The 20,643-nt window shown below is 48.4% G+C and overlaps 1 protein-coding gene across 3 annotated transcripts in view; it reads left to right on the forward strand.

Moving 5' to 3' along the window:
• Positions 1-1,186: 1,186 nt before the first annotated feature.
• TMPRSS9 (transmembrane serine protease 9) overlaps positions 1,187-20,643 on the forward strand; it is a 39,237-nt gene continuing 19,780 nt past the window's right edge. For all 3 annotated transcript variants that reach the window (XM_073323998.1, XM_073324000.1, XM_073323999.1), the window contains exons 1-2: positions 1,187-1,248; positions 20,127-20,298. In XM_073323998.1, the coding sequence (XP_073180099.1) occupies positions 20,147-20,298 (152 nt within the window). In that variant the 5' untranslated portion in view covers positions 1,187-1,248; positions 20,127-20,146. The remainder of the gene's footprint in view (positions 1,249-20,126; positions 20,299-20,643) is intronic.

Below are 20,643 nucleotides of genomic sequence, written 5' to 3' on the forward strand. Positions count from 1 at the left end.
AGGCTCAGGCATTCAGAGCTGGAAGGCCCAGGTGGCCAGGATGGTGGCTGCTACACTTGTGAGAACTAAAAGGATGAGCATCTCAATATTACATCACAGCATCTTTTGCCATTCGCCAACCCCATTCTGAAAGATACCTGGACCTGTGACCCTAGAATTACTGCATCCTCTCACCCTCCCCATCTCTCCATTGTGTTACAGGGCCAAGTGGGGCGTTTCTGTATGGAATTGGATTAAAATCAGGTATGAGTTCTCCCTGAATCAGTGCCTTGCCTGCTCATACCCAGAAGCCTGCATCCTCCAAAGGAGTAGAACCCTCCCAGGGTTAGCCCATGCCAGCTGAATCACCCAGGAGGATCCAGCCATGCTCACAGTGAGGGCTAGCACAGCCACCCCCTGCTCCCTTCTGCGCTGGAGGTTGGAGCTCTGAAGGCTGTCGACGCTGTAGCTTTGTTCTGAATCTGTAACATGGCTTGACCCATCCATAAGTCATGTCCATGCATAGTACAGCAGTGCCTCTCCTTTCCTCTGGTCCCTGAGCCAGGGGATCCCAGGTCCTGTTACAGAGATGGATCTGACTGTGATGTTCCAGTCAGGTCTGGGTCTGAAGTCTGAACTTTCCCAGAGGATGGGGTGGCTCCGGGGTATTGGCACAGACCCAGGCCTGATTGAGCTACCAAAATGCACCTGCAATCACAACAAACTGATAATGGGCAAAGGGCAGCCCTGGTGTAACAGCTGCTCCTTTCAGCCTCAGTGGGGTTCACACCTGCTTGTGTTGGTACAATGTCTCCTGTGGATACTGGGGAAGAGGTTGGGGATGGACGTTTTATGTAGTTAACATTAGCAATGTGGAAGGGCTGGGAAGCCAGTTTGCTCAGAGACACTTTCTCTCTTTTCTCCATGAGGGTCCAGTCCTGGACTTTCTCATCATCCATTTGGGGATGCGCCCAGCCTCTGACACCAGCTCCAGTCTTTGTTCTCTGCAGAACAAGCTTAGAATGAGTCCGGCACCAGGGGATGGGTCCCTGCACAGGGAGGCTCTGGATCGGCAGTCCCCTTTCTGGTCGGGAGCTCTGGAAGACTGTAGAGTGTGAAGGGGCCAGGTTAACCACCACCTTCCTGTTCCTTCAGGCAGTTGCCCTGGATATGTATTTACTTGTCAGAACAGCCAGTGTGTGTGGAAAGAGAATCCTGAGTGTGACGGCCAAGTCGACTGCTCCGACGGCTCTGATGAGGCAGGCTGCGGTAGGTCTCTCGCACTGGGGTTGTATCTGCTGGGGGCACACATGGCCAGTGGGACATGTGTTTGGGAGGCTGATAGTGGACCAGCATTCCTGGGGAGATATGGACTTGCTGTCTAATTAAGAGGACTTACTAACTGTTCCTCCTTGGAGGAAGCTGCTTTGAAGCAGTTGATGAGTGGATCGTTTGTAGCCTAGTACTGTCTCCAGGTGCTAAGGGCAGAGGCCTGGCAGGCCAAGGGCAGTTGCAGGCAGAGCACAAGGAGAATCCATGCCCCACTGTTGTCTTTCACCAACATTCATATAGATGGCCCAGCTCCCTGTGTCCCCAGCACAAACACCACCCGGCCCACTAGCATTTTGGGCCCTTGTTGGCAGTGTCAGCAGGGAGCCATGGAGCGTGAATGCACCTCTGAGCCCAGAGGTGGCCCCTCCAGGGCTGATGCACTCTGGCAGGCAGTGTTACAGGATACTGGTCAAGATAGTACCCACGCTGTCTCTACTCTAGGGCTTGTTAACCAAGCCCATCCCCAGAGGTCACCCAGCGTCCTTCGCTGGGGCTGACGGTCATTACAAACACAATGACTGACTAATTAGGGCAGCAAGTTCACAGCTAGTGATTCATTCAGAGAATTCTGAAAAAGAACGCAGGTAGAAGTCCAGCAGCAGAGTGGGGTTATCCAGTTTATGTACAGTTACCTGCCTTGCGTGTGTGTGTGCACTTGGTGCAAGGAGCTTCTGACCTCAGAGACACAGTACAGGCTCTTGAGGCCAGAGTGGCTGAACTGGAAGAGCTAAGGGAGACTTTCAGGACACAGCAGAGTTGGTCCCACCCCCAGTCTGGCAACCTCTGTGCTGTTGAGGAGAGAGAAAGCCTTGCGTGTGGCGGTTCAATGATGAGACAGAACACAGCTTTATGCAAGCAAGCAGGCTGGTCAGCTGAGATGGGCTGTTCTGCCCCCCCACCTTCCACCTTTTCCTTTTATTATATTTCTCCCCCCTAAGCATTACACACTGCTACCGCAAAAAGATACACAAAGGAATGTATGATGTTGATTAATATACTTATTTACCATCCTTTATCTACTACAATGCTGGTTCTCAGGCCTTGAGCCCAGGCTAAGAAAGCTTCCCACAGTCACTGTCCCAACAATCAAGTTCTCATGGTTCATATCTAGCCCTTGTCCTTGGATAGAGCAATGTGTGCATTGCTTCTACAAAACAGTCAGGGTGTGCCCTGCCTGCTTCCAGGTGGAATAGCTAAACATGAACCCTTCATCCCCCCGTTTTTTATTTAATGATATTCGGCCATCTCATGGTAGCCGTCAATTTGTTTTGTCATGCTGTTTAACTCCCAGACAGACAAGGACATAACCTGGGGAGCTTTCCAGGGCGAAATTTCACAAAATCTTAACAAGGAAGGAATACATTGCACACAGCAGCAGCAAAAAATAAGCCCAATAATTACAAACACAGCATAACCGAAAAGCTGTCGCAGCCATTCTAGAGAGGGCAGCCAACCTGTAAGCCAATTCCAAAAACCCTCAAACCCCAGATCTTGGCGTATGTGTGTTGTAAGACTGGCCAATTCAGCCAGTCTAGTTTCTATGGAGCGACTATTATCAGTTAAATTAAAGCAACACATGTGCTGAAATGTGGAGCAGCCTAGATGGTGTTTCAGGAGCAGAAAATCAATGGCTGCTCTGTTATCCAAAATTGCATCCCTTAATTCGTGTTGTTCTGTGTTAAGTAAGGCAATAGCCTGGGATGTTGTATTAATTGCCTTTGCTGCAAAGCATGCCAGGTTATTTAAAGTTCTGGCGGAATACATAGCAAGCGCAGGGACCCCAACAATAGAGGCCGCTAAGGCAGTATACTCAGCACGACTAAAAAGCTCAACATCTGCAATACAATCATCTGAAAGGGGTACACTTCTTTTACTACGGTTTTGACCAGCAAAAGGCAATATAAGTGTCATTCTACTAAGACAGCAAAGGGTGCCATCACTTAAATTTGCAGGAATATAATTAAAGGTGCGTGAACCGCAAGTAAAAAACCATCCTGATGGTAGGATGATATGGCCATAATTATATGAAACATTAACAGCATGGGAACAATTTAAAAGGGGTTGAGAAATTTTTCGACAGCCCAAGGGCACCTTTGTACTAGTGCAGTTAACTACACGCGCACAGGTGACATTGTGAGCCCCGGCCGGGTACATTGTGTGGAGGCATATAGCCGTGCGAGGCAGAGTATAGTTGGCCGGGCCCCAATTAGCCATGCTAGAGTACTGGGAGGAAAGATTCGCATAAGCAGAGAACAGTGTCTTATTCTCCATCTCCTCAGGGTGATGACATACTGGAATAAGGCATGTACCTAACAAATCTCCGACTGCTACAGAATTAGATACCCACTTTTGTCTAACATTTGCTATTGAAGCCAATCTTTCCCATATGTTATATGTCATTCGGGCTCGTAACGGGGGAAGCGCTTCCGAGCCAACCCCTACAGGAAATAGCAGGCACAAAAGGCACACAATCATCACAGAATTAGCAGCGATTTGGGCGAGAATCGCCACAAACAAAGTCTCAGGAGTCTCTGGCTGTTGATCTGCTGCCAGTCTTCGTTGGGCCGCGGCGACCAATGCTTTTACTGCTCCCCATGTCACGGGCCGGTTTGGGACACTACGCCTCCTCCGTTTCCTCCTTGGGACACTACGCCTCCTCCGTTTCCTCCGTTTCCTCGTTGTCGACTCGGGGGGCAACGCGGTCTCCTCCAAAGTCAGCTGAAACTCTGGTATGGGATTCGACAGCCCCTGGTGCCATGCCATGTTGTTTAAGTGCTGGTCGCACACACCGAGCTGGAACCCACAACGGTCCTGCAGGGAGAGACACAGCAGCATATCCCCGACCCCAAGTGATTAGAGGTACTGGGCCCAGCCACTGTGGATCGGGCAGCTGACGGTAAAAGACACGTGGTCTTTCCAGTACCTCAGATTTGTGAAAATGCCGATCCGCAGGGGTCTGCTGATCTGCATTCAGTGTTAAATTATTTAAAGTAAACAAGAGGATATGCATTTGTTGTAGAACGTCTCCTAAGGTTCGGAGACGCAGCTCCCCTTGTTTTAATTGTTTATCTAGCAAGGTTTTGAGTGTGCGATTGGTACGTTCAACAATGGCTCGGCCTGTGGAATTATAAGGGATTCCGTGTTTAAGACGGACGTCCCAGCAGGCACAAAAGGTGGAGAGGGCTGCAGAGCAGTAGGCTGGGGCATTATCTGTTTTAATTTGGCAGGGGCGACCCATAACAGAAAAGCAGGCCAGCAAATGGTGAATAACTTTGTTAGTGGCTTCCCCACGTTGTGGGGTTGCCCAAAGGAAGCCCGAATAAGTATCAACGGAAACATGTAAAAACGAATAGGGGCGGAATTGTGGCACATGAGTAACATCCATTTGCCACAGCTGATTTGCTGCGGTACCTCGGGGGTTAACAGCATAAGAAAAAGTAGGAGCAGCAGCAGCACAGTGGGGGCAGGAACGAACAATGGAATGTGCATGATCAGCAGGAATGTGAAACTGCCGGGCCAAAACAGAGGCAGACTGATGAAAAAAGGCATGGCTTTCAATGGGGTCAGAAAAAAGGGAATTTACCTGACCACGCAACGTGCGATCGGCGCATGCATTGCCCTCAGTGAGTGGCCCAGGCAGAGGGGTATGACTGCGAATATGAGCAACAAAGTAAGGGAAATGACGAGTGGCAAGAAGATGCTGCAAAGACAAAAACAGGCGAAGGAGGTCTGCATCAACCTGAGGGGTAATGAGGGCAAGGGGTAAATGATCAATTACCTGATAAACATAATGGGTATCCACAATTAAATTAAAGGGACAATCAGCAAAAAGTTGAAAGGCCAAAATAACAGCAGCCAATTCTGAACGCTGTGCAGAACGCTGAGGCAGTGTAAAACGAGAATGCCAACGAGGGGGGTCACCCAACTGATAAGTGACTACACCTCGGTGGGGAGAGCCATCAGTAAAAAGAGTGACAGCGGAAACAATGGGTTGAGAGCGGCTAAGACGATGAACAACTAGGGGCACCTTTTGGGTAATGACCAACCGAGGATCTTTTGGAGGATTGTAAGAAATCTCTCCCACATAATCACAAAGAGCAACCTGCCAGGCCAAGGAGGTGTGGCACAAAGAGTCAAATTCAGTACGGGACAAGGGGAGCAGACAAGGGACTGAACCTTAATAATGCCAGTGTAATCAGCATCAATGACCCCTGGAATGACAAAAAAGCCCTGTTTCCCAGCATGTGAGCGAAGGAGAACAAGACCTACAAAGCCGGCTGGGAGAGGTCCCGTCACCTGTGTAGGTATGGCACAGACCTCCCCTGGCAGCCGAAAGTCAGTGTCCTCCTGCATGATCAAATCAAGCCCTGCACTTCCAGCAGTCGCCGCCCTCATAGAGTCTATGGATTTTAAGGCAGAGGAGCGGTTGTCTGAGTGGGAAACACTCCCGTTTGGCCCTGGGTTCGGGGGGGACCCGTCGCACGGTTTCCCGACCCGCTACGACACTGATTAGCCCAGTGATAACCTTTCCCACACTTGGGGCACTTCTATGAGGGTCGGGCTGGTGCCTTAGATGAGCGGCACTCCTGCTGAAAATGACCCTCCTTACCACAGCGGTAACAACGCTTCCCCTCCTTCCCAGTTTTTCTCAGGGCGGCAGCCAGAACTCCAGCCTTGTGGGCTTGTGTGCCAATGTTCTGGCACGCCCGCAGCATGTCTGAGAGCTCTAAAATACCAGAGGCTTGCGCTGCCTGGAGAGCACGGCGGCAATCCTCATTTGCATTTTCAACTGCCAATTTTAACAGGAGCTCGTGAGCTGCCTCAGTGTTATCCACCTGACGGAGGATAGCCTCATGCAATCTGTTGGTAAAATCCAAAAAGGACTCTGAGGCACCCTGACGGATACTGACAAAGCTTTTGGTAGGCTTGCCTGAATCCAGGACCTTCTTGAAAGCATGCTGGGCACAGGTGGAAATAATGGGGAAGACGGCCTGAGGGAGTTGAGACTGCATCTCAATAGTAGCAAACGGGCCCTCCCCTGCCAAATGCTCATAAATGATACCGTGCTCTCTATGTACCTGAGCTTGGCGTTCTGCCATCTGCCGATACTCACTAATCCAAATAACATACTGACTGGGTGATAACATCATGCGCAGCAGCGTTTTCCAATCCTCAGGGATTAGGGAGTACCCAGTACCTATCCCTTCAATGAGACCACGCACAAAGGTGCTAGTCAGGCCAAACTCACGAATTGCTTTCTTTACCTCTCTAACCACCGAGTATGGCAAAGTGGTCCAGGTGCCCACGGGGTTGCCCTGGTCATCATTCTGCCAGGTCACCGGGCAAACTGAGACCAGATCAGCCAGCTCCTCTGCTGTAAGATCTGATCGAGCTTTCGCTGCGTGAACCATTTGTTGCACCAGCGAAAGCTTCTGAGCAGATACAGATGACCCTCCGGGGGGCCCCGGAGCATGGGGCCCCACGGACAGAGGGTGATCACACACACTGGCTCCGGTGGGGAAGGCAAGGGAGGCGGTGGTAATGAAGACACTGGGGGCAAAGCAGGGAGAGGGGGGGCTGTGGGTATGGGAGAGGGTCTTTCCGAAGCGACACGCTGGGTTGCATCAGTAGAAGGGGGGAGAGCTGCAACGGGGACGGCTACAGGAGCCGACGGGCGTGGCGAGATCACCAGCCTCGTGAAAGAGGGCCTATCCGAGGTGACACACAGTATCACGTCGCGACAGAGGTGCCAGGCATGTAAAGCCTGCACGGGCGCCCGAGGCTCTTCGTGCAATGTCTGGCCCAATTGCTCCCAGTCCGCTAGCTTAAGGCTTCCGGGCTTCAGGATACCACGGGCACTGGGCACGCACCTCCTGTAGCAGGAGAGTAAGTGCTCGAGCGGGGCAGTCATGCTGAGCCTTACGCAGCAAATACTGCAGCTCATTGCGGTGTTGCACTTGCAAAGCAGAGAGGGAGCTTCCCGTACTTACCACAATGAAAAATACTCACCGGGATCCACGAAGCGGATGAGTGATGCGTTTGAAACCCTTGCCGGGCGAGGTGAGTGCTGAGGGCCCCACGTTTGGGCGCCAGTTGTGGCGGTTCAATGATGAGACAGAACACAGCTTTATGCAAGCAAGCAGGCTGGTCAGCTGAGATGGGCTGTTCTGCCCCCCCGCCTTCCACCTTCTCCTTTTATTATATTTCTCCCCCCTAAGCATTACACACTGCTACCGCAAAAAGATACACAAAGGAATGTATGACGTTGATTAATATACTTATTTACCATCCTTTATCTACTACAATCCTGGTTCTCAGGCCTTGAGCCCAGGCTAAGAAAGCTTCCCACAGTTGCTGTCCCAACAATCAAGTTCTCATGGTTCATATCTAGCCCTTGTCCTTGGATAGAGCAATGTGTGCATTGCTTCTACAAAACAGTCAGGGTGTGCCCTGCCTGCTTCCAGGTGGAATAGCTAAACATGAACCCTTCACTTGCGGAAGAAGAATATTAGTTTGAGACAGAGGGAAACAATCCCATAGTTGGGACCCTCCTTCCTGATGATGTTGTGCTATCCTCTCACACTGAGGACACCCCTCTGGTGAACCCCAGTACTAGGAAGAGCCAGGTAATAGCAATGTGGGATTCAGTTGTTAGAAAAATAGATAGCTGGTTTTGCGATGACTAGGAGAACTACAGGGCAAATTGTCTGCTGGGTATGAAGTTTGTGGAGCTCATGAGACATCTAGACAGACTTATGTGCCGTACTGGGGAGACGCCGACATACGGAAAGGCAGGAGAGCAGTCCTGAAGGACAATATTAGACCGCTAGATAAGAGATTTAAGTTCAAGACCTCCGTGGTAGCATTCTCTAAATGCTTCCAGTTCCACACACAGTGCCAGTTAGACAGGCAGAACTGCAGAGTCTCATGGATGAGATAATGGTGTTGTGAAGAGGGATTTATTGGGAACTGGGGAACCTTTGGGGAAAGGAGGAATCTTTACAGGAAGGATGGGCTCCACCTAAATCAAAACAGAACCAGATTGCTGGCATGTAAAATTAAAAAGGTTGTAGAGGACTTTTTAAACTAAGGGTGAGGAAACCCAACAAGTGCTGAGCTGCACACGGCTCAGAAGGTGCCATCCTTTGGGAACGAGTTAAAAGGGGGACTCTATGTGATGGGATCCCTGGAGACAGCCTGCGACTGTGGGACTACTGTGCCCCCTTATCTCTCCAGCCTGAGCTGTCTCACAAGTTTTGCTAGTGACAAGCAGCAAACCCCTCCAGATGCTCTTATCACTCAGCACAACAGCATGTGGAGACGCACACCCAGCTAGGTTGCATGAATGCTCCCAGAGCCACTCACGAATCACACAGAGAAAGGCACCAGACAAATCCCCCCAGCTCCCAGCCTTGTACCTCAGGAATATACTGCCTTGCACTGCTTAAGATGAGCAGTGAAAATGTATTAATTGGTTCACCACTTCATCAATGGAAAGTGGTTGGGGGGCTGTCTGTAGGTAAGGACTGGCCTGTCTCCCAAGATCTGTGAGAGTGATGGGCCGTCCTTCAGGATAGGTTGTAGATCCTTGATGATGCGTTGGAGACGTTTTAGTTGGGGGCTGAAGGTGACGGCTAGTGGCTTTCTGTTATTTTCTTTGTTGGGCCTGTCCTGTAGTAGGTGACTTCTGGGTACTCTTCTGGCTCTGTCAATCTATTTCTTCACTTCAGCAGGTGGATATTGTAGTTGTAAGAACACTTGATAGAGATCTTGTAGGTGTTTGTCTCTGTCTGAGGGGTTGGAGCAAATGTGGTTGTATCGTAGAGCTTGGCTGTAGACAATGGATCGTGTGGTGTGGTCTGGATGAAAGCTGGAGGCATGTAGGTAGACATAGCGGTCAGTAGGTTTCTGGTATAGGGTGGTGTTTATGTGACCATCGCTTATTAGCACTGTAGTGTCCAGGAAGTGGATCTCTTGTGTGGACTGGTCCAGGCTGAGGTTGATGGAAATTGTTGAAATCATGGTGGAATTCTCAAGGGCTTCTTTTCCATGGATCCAGATGATGAAGATGTCATCAATGTAGCGCAAGTAGAGTAGGGGCATTAGGGGACGAGAGCTGAGGAAGCGTTGTTCTAAGTCAGCCATAAAAATGTTGGCATACTGTGGGGCCATGTGGGGCCATAGCAGTGCCGCTGACTTGAAGGTATACATTGTCCCCAAATATGAAATAGTTGTGGGTGAAGACAAAGTCACAAAGTTCAGCCACCAGGTTTGCCGTGACATTATAGGGGATACTGTTCCTGATGGCTTGTAGTAAGAGAGTGCTCCTTATACTCATGAGATATGGATCTATGGCTACACCCTAAGAGGTCTTCACCTTACTGGATTCAGAGTCGGCTCCTCCATCAGGTCCCTTCACCCACAGGGAACTCATGTCCCTGCTGCGAGACATACCTGCGGAGCAGGGTCTATCACTCCCTTGCATGTGCTATACATCTCTCCCTCGACTCCGACGGTACACTGCCGTTGTAACTGGAGTCTGCCTTTTCCTCTTCCAATGAATCAGACCCTGGGGAAGACCCACCTTTCCTTTGACTCTCCAAGATACCACCACGTGCACCGATGCCCATGGGAGCATCCTCACCCTCCCCAGAGCCACCGTGCTGTGGGAAGCCCTGAAAGCTCCAGTTGATCCTGCCTATTGGTCATATGGGGTGACCTGGGGTCAGTTTCCTCCTTCAAAGCCTACCTGATCCACGAGGGAATTGCCACCTGCTTTCCCCACGGGGCCCACCAAGCATGTCCCTGAATCTGATGGCGTAGGAAGGATTTTATACACCAGTTCTGTTGGTTCTGCTGGAGCTGGCTAGATTTCCATCCTCATCGCTGAACAAAGCTTTTACTGCATCATTCTCTTCTCCACCAGATGACTTCAGACTTTGTCAAGATCTTTTATGGAGAGTCATGGGGGAACGCCAGATCCCACTGGAAGAGATCCAAGACTCCCAGCTTAAGCTTCTGGACATTCTCCACACTTTGGGACTGATGAGAAGAGCAATGCCAGTCAACGAAGCCATACTGGAGCTAGCCAGGACTGTGCGGCAGCCCCCACTACACGTATTGTCACCACTAAAGGAGTGAAGAGACGTTACTAAGTCCCAGCTAAAGGCTCAGAATTCCTATTCTCCCACCCAGCTCCTGAACTCTCTGGTGGTTCAGCTGCCACAGAGAGGGCTAAACAACAAAACCCTTGATCCGCGCCTGTGGATAAGGAAAGGAAGCATCTAGGGAGAAAAGTTTTCTCTTCCTCCAGATTGCAATTTATGACAGCCAATTATCAAGCACTGCTGGCTAAATATGACTTCCTGAATTACAGTGAGTGCAAGGACTTTGCTAACAGTCTTCCGCAGCAAGACTGTGCCAGCTTTCAGGCCCTTGTCGAGGAAGGAAAGTAAATAGCCAGAACTGACCTCCAATCCACAGTGGATGTGGCTGATACTTCCTCCAGGGCATGGCTGATGAAAAGAGAGTCTTGGCTTCATGCATCTGGTTTTGTAGGGAGGTCCAGAACACCATCGAGGACCTTCCTTTTGATGAGTACCAACTCTTCGACCAGAAGACAGATGAGTCTCTACATACCCTAAAATACTCCAGAGCTATCCTTTGCTCTTCGGGCATCTAAACACCTGCACCAAAACGAAACTTCCACCACCAGTAGTCCACACTGAGATACAGGTCTCCAGCAGAGACCTCTTTTACCAGCAGAGACCCTAGGAACCTCCATGCACTTGACAAAAAGTCCAAAGGTCTAGCTTCCCCAGGCCCCTCTATCAGGCTTCAACATCTCAAACCCAGCCACAAGCAAAGAGGTATTTTTATGTGAGCTTGAGAGCTCCAACCACTGAGCCTAACACATCACAGTTCTTTAGTCTGCAGAAGAGGATGAGGGGGGATTTGATAGTAGCCTTCCACCATAGGCGCTAACTTTTCCTGGCGCTGGTGGATGCTTGACCCGCCCCTGGCCCTGCCCAGACTCCACCCCTGCCCCACCCCATCCAACCCCTTCCCCAAAGTCCTCCTCAACTCTTCCCCCTCCCTGCCCCTATTGGACTCCTTCCCCAAATCCCCGCCCCAGCCCCACCTCTTCCCCGAGCACATTGTGTTCCCCCTCCCTCCCAGTGCTTGCCACCATGAAACAGCTGTTTCACAGTGGGAAGCACTGGGAGCTAGGGGGAAAAGTGGGGACACAGAGCGCTCGGGAAGGAGGTGGAGGCGGAGGTGGAGCGGAGGCAGAGGTGAGCTGGGGAGGGGTAGGGATCTTGGCTGCCGATGCATGCACAGCACCCACCAATTTTTCCCTGTGGGTGCTCCAGCCCTGGAGCACCCACAGAGTTGGAGCCTATGCCTTCAACTACCTGAAGGGGGAGTCCAAAGAGGATTCCAATAGAGAGTACTACCCTTTGGAATAGCTACCTCTTCCAGAGTCATCACCAAATTATTTTTCATAGTAGCAGGTCATATCAGATGTTATTATCTCCTTGTTTTTGCATACCTTGAGCACTGGCTCCTAGCCACCAGGCCCAACCAGGAAACCCACACATCAACCTCTGTGATACTCAACCTTTCTTCTCTGGTAGTCAGCGTCAATGTCAAAAAGTTGATCCTCAACCCCACGCAATCTTTGGACTTCATTAGGGCTACCCTAAACTCTACAGGCATACCTGCCCACAGACAGAGTTCAGGAGATGCGTGACATGATAGCTCACATCATGGCCAAGACTTGTCTGACTCTACTTGGCCATATGGCCTCATGCACTTACGTGGTCCCCTTTGTGAGGTTTCACCTTTGTTGACTTCAGACATGGCTGCAGTCCGTATAATCACTGAACCACCATTCTATGAACCTCATGGTGACAGTCCCAACCAAGGTACTGTCCTCCCTCCCGTGGTGGACAGACCCATATCATGAATGTAGGAGAGTCCCCTTTCTTCCCTCATCCCCAGACAAAACTATCACCGACATGTCCTTACTAGGCTAGGGAACCCCTATGGATGACCACATGAGAAGGGACATGGACATCTCAAGAATCCAGGAAGTACATCAATATTCTGGAACTTTGAACAGTAATGAGGACATGTGAATTCTTCCTTCTACTCATTCACGCTCATAATTTCCTGATCATGTCAGACAACACTGCCACTGTTTTCTACATCAACAAACAAGGAGGAGTGAAATCCACTGCTCTACGTGCAGAAACAGTCAATCTCTAGAACTGGTGCATCAGCAATCAGATCACCCTATCCGCAGCCTGTCTTCTGGGGACACAGAATCTACTCACAGACTCACTCAGCAGACACTTTGCAATCAACCACGAGTGGGAACTTAACAATAAAGTGTTACTCAACATCTTCACACAATGGGAGACCCCAACCAGAGATCTATTCACCTCTCAGAGAAACAAGTGCACCAGGTATTGCTCTAGGGGATCCCTCGGTTACAGCTCCCAGGGCAATGCTCTCCTTCTCTCCTGGTCTGGCCAATTCAACAACTACTCCTTCCCTCCACTACAGTGGGTGCCACACAAGATCCAACAAAAAAAGTCACAGTCATTCTGATTGCCCCCTTCTGGCCCAGCCACTTCTAGTTCCCCAATTTCCTGTGCATGTCATCCCATTCACGGATCACCATCCTGAATTCCCCCAACCTTCTCACTCAGTACAATGGCAGGATCAAGCATCCTGATCTGCAACTTCTACGCCCCAGGGCATGGTATTTGGATGGGCATCAGCCATAGAATGGGCATGTTTCTTGGCAGTACAAGTCATTCTCTCGAACAGTAGGAAAGATTCAACTCGACAACGTTACCAGACTAAGAAGAAACGCTTTTCATCTTGGGCTCAATAGAAAGGTGTTATACCAGAAACTGCAAAGATTACCCTAATCCTGGACTATATTCTATCCTTAAAGACATTGGATCTCATCCTCAGCACTTTGCAAGTCCACCTAGTAGCGAATAGCGTGTTCCATCCTCCTACAGAGGGTTACTCTGTTTTTACACACCTGCTAACCGCTAGATTTTGGAAAGGCATTCTAAGTGTTGCCAGGAGGGCTTCAGCTTCCTGAAGCATGGGATGCTTTTCCAGGAAGAAGGACTGTTAAGAAGAGATGGGGTCCACCTATCGAGGAAGGGGAAGAGCATATTTGGATACAGACTGGCTAACCTCGGGAGGAGGGCTTTAAACTAGGTTTGAAGGGGGCAGGTGACCAAAGCCCACAGGTAAGTCAAAAACATGGAGACCTGGGAGAAGGGTTGGAATTTGGGCGGGGAGCATGGGCTATTATAGCAAGGATAAGGGAGAGACAAGACAGAATTATGCAGGAGAATCAAATCAGTATCTTAGATGTCTGTATTCTTATGGGGAATAAGCAGGAAAAACTTGAAATGCTAGTAAATAAATTATGACGTACTTGGCACCACAGAGACTTGGTGGGATAATACGCATGACTGGAATATTGGTACAGAAGGATACAGCTTGCTCAGGAAGGACAGGCAGGAAAAAAAGGGAGCTGGTGTTGCCTTATATATTAAAAATGTCTTCCCCTGGACTGAGGTTGAGATAGAAGTAAGAGACAGACTTGTTGAAAGTCTCTGGGTAAGGATAAAAGGGGTAAAAACAAGGCTGATAACACCCTTGTGGGGTGGGGTCCACTACAGACCACCTAACCAGGAAGAAGAGGTGGATGAAGCTTTTTTAAAACAATTTACAAAATCATCCAAAGCACAGGACTTGCTGGTGATGGGAGACTTCAACAACTCAGACATCTGTTGGGAAAATAACACAGCAGGGCACAGTTTATCCAACAAGTTCTCGGAATGTATTGGAGAAAAATTTTTATTTCAGAAGATGGAGACAGCTACTAGGGGAGAGGCGGTTCTAGATTAGATTTTGACAAATAGGGAGGAGCTGGTTGAGAATTTAAAAGTGGAAGGCAGCTTGGGTGAAAGTGATCATGAAATGGTAGAGTTCATGATTCTAAGGAATGGTAGGAGGAAGAAGAGCAAAATAAAGACAATGGATTTCAAGAAGGCAGACTAGCAAACTGAGGGAGTTGGTAGGTAAGATCCTATGTTAAGCAAGTCTAAGGGGAAAAACAATAGAAGACAGTTGGCTGTTTTTCAAAGAGACACAAAGGGCACTGCCTAGGAGAGATAGGAAGTATGGCAAGAGACCATCCTCATTTAACCAGGAAGTCTTCAATCATCTAAAAATAAAAAAGAGTCCTACAAAAAGTGGAAACTAGGTCAAATTACAAAGGATGAATATAAACAAATAACACAAGTATGTAGGGACAAAATTAGAAAGGCCAAGGCACAAAATGAGGTGAAACTAGTTAGAGATATAAAGAATAAAAAGCAAACATTCTACAAATACATTAGAAGCAAGAGGAAGACCAAGGACAGGGTAGACCCATGTGGGGTTTGGGGGGGGTGGGAAATAATAACAGAAAATGTGGAAATGGTAGAGGTGCTTAATGAGTTCTTTGTTTCGGGTTTCACCAAGAAGGTTGGTGGTGATTGGAAGTCTAACATAGTGAATACCAGTGAAAATGAGATAGGATCAGAAGAGGCTAAAATAGGAAAAGAACAAGTTAAAAATCATTTAGACACCTGTTAGATTTCTTCAAGTCACCAGGACCTGATGAAATGCATCCTAAAATACTCAAGGAGCTGACTGAGGAGATAGCTGAGCCATTAGCAATTATCTTTCAAAAGTCATGGAAGATGGGAGACATTCCAGAACACTGGAAAAAGGCAAATATAATGCCCATCTATAAAAAGAGAAATAAGGACAACCCTGGGAATTACAGAGCAGTCAGCTTAACTTCTGTACCTGGAAAGATAATGGAGTAAATAATTAAGCAATCAATTTGCAAACATCTAGAAGATAATAAGGTAAGTAACAGTCAGCATGGATTTGTCAAGAACGAATCATGTCACACCAATCTAATAGCTTTCTTTGACAGGGTAACAAGCCTTCTGTATGGGGGGGAAGTAGTAGACGTGATATATCTTCAATTTACTAAAGCTTTTGATACTGTTTTGCATGATCTTCTCGTAAACAAACTAGGGAAATGCAACCTTGATGGAGCTACTATATGGTGGGTACAAAACTGGTTGGAAAACCGTTCCCAGAGAGTAGTTATCAGTGGTTCACAGTCATGCTGGAACAGCATAACAAATGGGGTCCTGCAGGGATCAGTTCGGGTTCCGGGTCTATTCAATATCTTCATCAGTGATTTAGATAATGCTATAATGAGTACACTTACAAAGTTTGTGGATGATACCAAGCTAGGAGGGGTTGAAAGTGCTTTGGAGGATAGGATTAAAATTCAAAATGATCTGGATAAACTGGAGAAATGGTCTGAAGTCCGTAGGATGAAATTCAATAAGGACAAATGCAAAGTATTCCACTTAGGAAGGAACAATCAGTTGCATACATACAAAATGGGAAATGACTGCCTAGGAAGGAGTACTGTGGCAAGGGATGTGGGGGTCATAGTGGACCATAAGCTAAATATGTGTCAACAGTGTAACACTGTTGCAAAAAAAGCAAACATCATTCTGGGATGTATTAGCAGGAGTATTGTAAGCAAGACACGAGAAGTAATTCTTCCACTGTACTCCGCGATGATTAGGCCTCAATGGGAGTATTGTGTCCAGTTCTGGGCACCACATTTCAGGAAAGATGTGGACAAATTGGAGAAAGTCCAGAGAAGAGCAACAAAAATGATTAAAGTTTTAGAAAACATGACCTATGAGGGAAGATTGAAAAAAACCTGGGTTTGTTTAGTCTGGAAAAGAGAAGATTGAGCGGGGACATAACAGTTTTCAAGTACATAAAAGGTTGTTACAAGGAGGGAGAAAAATTGTTGTTCTTAACATCTGTGGACAGGACAAGAAGCAATGGGCTTAAACTGCAGCAAGGGAGGTTTAGGTTGGACATTAGGAAAAACTTCCTAACTGTCAGGGTGGCTAAGCACTGGAACAAATTACCTAGGGAGGTTGTGGAATTTTTAAGAGCAGGTTTGACAAATACCTGTCAGGGATGGTCTAGATAATACTTAACCCTGCCATAAGTGCAGGGGACTGGACTAGACATCCTCTTTATGTCTTTGCCAGTCCTACGATTCTATGGTTCTATGATTCTAAGAACCATTCCACCTTTCCAAACCATCACACCTCAATGGGGCCTGAATCTAATACTATCAGTATTAACACACAAAGCCAATGAACCACTGGCATCTTGCTCCATGTCCCTCCTCTCCATGAAAGTCGCCTTCCTTGTTGTTATCACTTTAGTGAGAAAAGTCGGTAAACTCGCAGTTATGATGGTGGATCCACAATTCACCATATTCTACAAGAATAAAGTCTCCTTACATCTACATCTAAAATTTCTACCAAAGGTGGTCTCCCAGTTTCATAGTAACCAATCCATTCACTTATCCGTTTTCTTTCCGAAACCACACATATCTGCAGAAGAATGTAGACTCCATGCCCTCAATGTCTGAAGAGCTTTGGCCTTTTACCTACAGAGAACAAAAATAATCAGGAAGTCCCCTAGACTGTTTATTGCAGTGGCAGAAAGAATCAGGGGTCAGGCCATTTCCACCCAGAGACTCTCCAAGTAGATTTCCAGTTGTATTAAACTCTGCTACCAGCTGTTGAATCTACTTCCCCGCACGGGGTAGAGGCTCACTCCATCAGAGCTCAAGCAACAGCCACGGCATCCCTTCAGGAAGTGCCTCTCACAGACAGATGTAGAGCACCCATGTGGACTTGTGCTCATACGTTCACACCACACTACCCCTTAGTGCCAGACTTGGCGGTGGGTGACTCCTTTGGCACAGCAGTTTTACACCAATGCTTCCATCCTCAGCCTCCTCCAACGTAGATGCTGCTTGCCAGTCACCCATGGGAATACAATAGGGACTACCACTCGAAGAGGAGGTTACTTACCTGAAACTGGAGGCTCTTTGAGATGTGTGGTCCCTATCTGTATTCTACTTCCCACCCTCTTTCCCCACTGCTCTGGATCTGTCAGAATCACAATGAACAAGGAACTGGAGCTGCGGTCAGACCGCCCCACCCTTTATTGCCTTGGACAGGATCTTGAGGCAAGTCAGGGCGAATGCGCGGACCAACAGACACTACTTTTGAATTTTCCAACTCTGGGTGCAAGGTGTGCATCCCACAGTGGAATACAGATAGGGACCATACATCTGGAAGAATCCCAAAGTTATAGGTAAGTAACCTTCTCTTCAGTATCAGGAAAACTGGTTGAAACTCTAGTAAAGAACAGAATTATTAGAAATACTGATGGATGCAATTTATTGGGGAAGAGTCAACACAGCTTTTTGTAACGGGAAATCATGTTTCACCAATCTATTAAATTCTTTGAGAGTGTCAAAAAGCATGTGGACAAAGGTGATCCAGTCAATATAGTGTACTTGACTTTGATAAGGTCCCATACCAAAGATTCTTAAGCAAAGTAAATAGTAATAGGATAAAAGGAAAGGTCCTCACCTGGATCTGTAACTGGTTAAAAGACAGGAAACAAAGAGTAGGAATAAATGGTCAGTTTTCACAATGGAGAGAGATAAACAGTGGGGTCCCCCAAAAATCTGTAATGGGACCTGTGCTGCTCAACATATTTATATATGATCTGGAAAAGGATGTGAATTGTGAGGTGGCAAAACTTGCAGACGGTACAAAATTACTCAAGATAGTTAAGCCCAAAGCTGACTGCAAAGAGTTACAAAGGGATCTCAGTAAACTAGGTGACTGAGTGACAAAATGATAGATGAAATGCAGTGTTGATAAATACAGAGTAAAGCATATTGGAAAATGTAATCCCAACTATACATACACAATGATGGGGGTCTAAATTAGCTGCTACCACTCTAGAAAGAGCTCTTAGACTCATCATGGATAGTTCTCTGAAAACATCCATTCAATGTGCAGCAACAAGTAAAAAAGTTAACATTAAGGAACATTAGGCGAGGGATAGATAATAAAACAGAAAATATCATAATGCCACTATATAAATCCATGGGACACCTACCCGTTGAACACTTCACACAGTTCTGATTGCCCCATCTCAAAAAGAATATATTAGAATTGGGAGAAGTGCAACAAAAATGATTAGGAGACTGGAACACATGACTTATGAGGAGAGGCTGAGGGAACTGGGATTGTTTAGTCTGTGGAAGAGAAGAATGAGGGGGGATTTGATAGCTGCTTTCAACTACCTGAAAGGGGGTTCCAAAGAGGATGCATCTAGACTGTTCTCAGTGGTAGCAGATGACAGAACTAGGAGTAATGGTCATTGCAGTGGGGGAGGTTTAGGTTGGATATTAGGAAAAGCTTTTTCACTAGGAGGGTGGTGAAACACTGGAATGCGTTACCTAGGGAGGTGGTGGAATCTCCTTCCCTAGAAGTTTTTAAGGTCAGGCTTGACAAAGCCCTGACTGGGATGGTTTACCTGGGGATTGGTCCTGCTTTGAGCAGGGGGTTGGACTCGATGACCTCCTGAGGTCCCTTCCAACCCTGATAGTCTATGATTCTATGATCTAAGTGTCCCTAAACCTCCAACTGCTAGACACTTGGACTGGACAGCAGAGGATGGATCACTCGATAATTGCCCTGTTCTGTTCATTTCCTCCCAACTGTCTGGAACTGGCCACTGTTGGAAGACAGGCTACTGGGCTCTATTGGTCTGACACAGTATGGTTGTTCTTGTGAAATCACAGGCAATGGAGTTGAAACTCATTCCAAGTTCTTCCCTGCCATGGCACCTTGGGCTAGGCTCATTTCCCAGCTGGTCACTGAAGGATATTCGAGCTTTTTTTGGTTGGTTTTTACTGGACGCAGATCTTGTGATATGATTCCATTCCCTGGTTGGATGACCTTAATGAACACTGGTTTCTGGTGAGGAAACTGTTCAAAAATCATATGTACCACTGCGTGGGTCCTTGCCTGTTCCTGCTAGGGTTACCAACATTCTAACAGCTGACAACCAGACTCCCCTGCCCCACCTCTTCCCTTGAAACTCCACCCCTGCTCTGCCTCTTCCCCTAAGGCATTGCCCCCCCATTCGCTTCTCTCCCCGCTCCTCCTTCACTTGCTACTCTACCCACACCCCGTTCCTTGTAGCTGAATCCTCTACACCTCCCTCCCCCACCCCGAGCTGGGCTCCCTCTGATCCAGAGCTGCAGCTTGATGCAGAGTCTGCCTGTCCATAAGATGTAGGTGGGAGGTGGCCCCAGCTGACCAGGGTCTGGGCTGGGTCGATGACCTGGCACCTCCCCCAGCCCGTGCCCGTGGCAACTGAATTTTTGTGTCTAGTCAGTACATCTGATCGGACACTGCCAAGTCCTCTTTTCGACTGAGCTTTCCAGTCAAAAACTAGGCACCTGGCAACCCTGTCCCCGCTGCATAGGTCATCATCCATCCTCATTCTGTGGGTGTTCGCAAGTCCTCACTACGTGGGTCCTCACCAGTCCTGTGGCCTCCTAGATCTACTCCAAGAATAATTTAAAATCTGCTCCATTTGTGGCATTCCAGGCAGTGGCCTTGCTCTCCGGGGCATTCAGCAGGCTGGGCCATGGGTATATGCTCTGCTGAAATGAATCCATCCCCAACCCCAGCGAAGGCTGCTGGGGCAGGTTTGCAGCAGCCACCTGCCTCTGTCTCTACCTGTGGCTGGAATGAAGGAGTTTGCAGGGCTCACACAAGGTCTCTTCTGCCTTTCAGACTGTGGGAGCCGCCCCACCATGCAGACAGCCCACAGAATCGTGGGTGGCACCGAGGCCTCCAGAGGGGAGTTCCCGTGGCAAGTCAGCCTGAGGGAGAACAACGAACACTTCTGTGGTGCAACTATCCTCACTGAGAAGTGGCTGGTGTCTGCGGCTCACTGCTTCAACGAGTATGGCCCCGGCCATGGCACCTTCCCTGACCCCCTTCCCATGGGCAGAGCCAGGATTGGGGCGCCCTCTAGCCCAGTGCTTCTCAACCTGTTCACCATCGTGGGTCACATACGTGGCTCTCTATGTGTTATGGAGGCTGCATCCACACACTATATATACTATCTGTAGGGCCCTGAGGATGTCTCATGGGATTGGGCCGCAAGCAGCCCACGGGTTGCTCTAGCCTCATATTCAGCCTCTTGCCACATCTCAGCTGGGATCCTGCTTCCTGCTGCAGTGGCTCGGCAGGGCGGATTTCCTGTTTGGCCCAGCAGGCACATGCCTACAGGCGCCAGCATTCTAGG

This window comes from Lepidochelys kempii, chromosome 25 (assembly GCF_965140265.1).
Source record: "Lepidochelys kempii isolate rLepKem1 chromosome 25, rLepKem1.hap2, whole genome shotgun sequence".
In the NCBI taxonomy this organism is placed as follows: Eukaryota; Metazoa; Chordata; order Testudines; family Cheloniidae; genus Lepidochelys; species Lepidochelys kempii.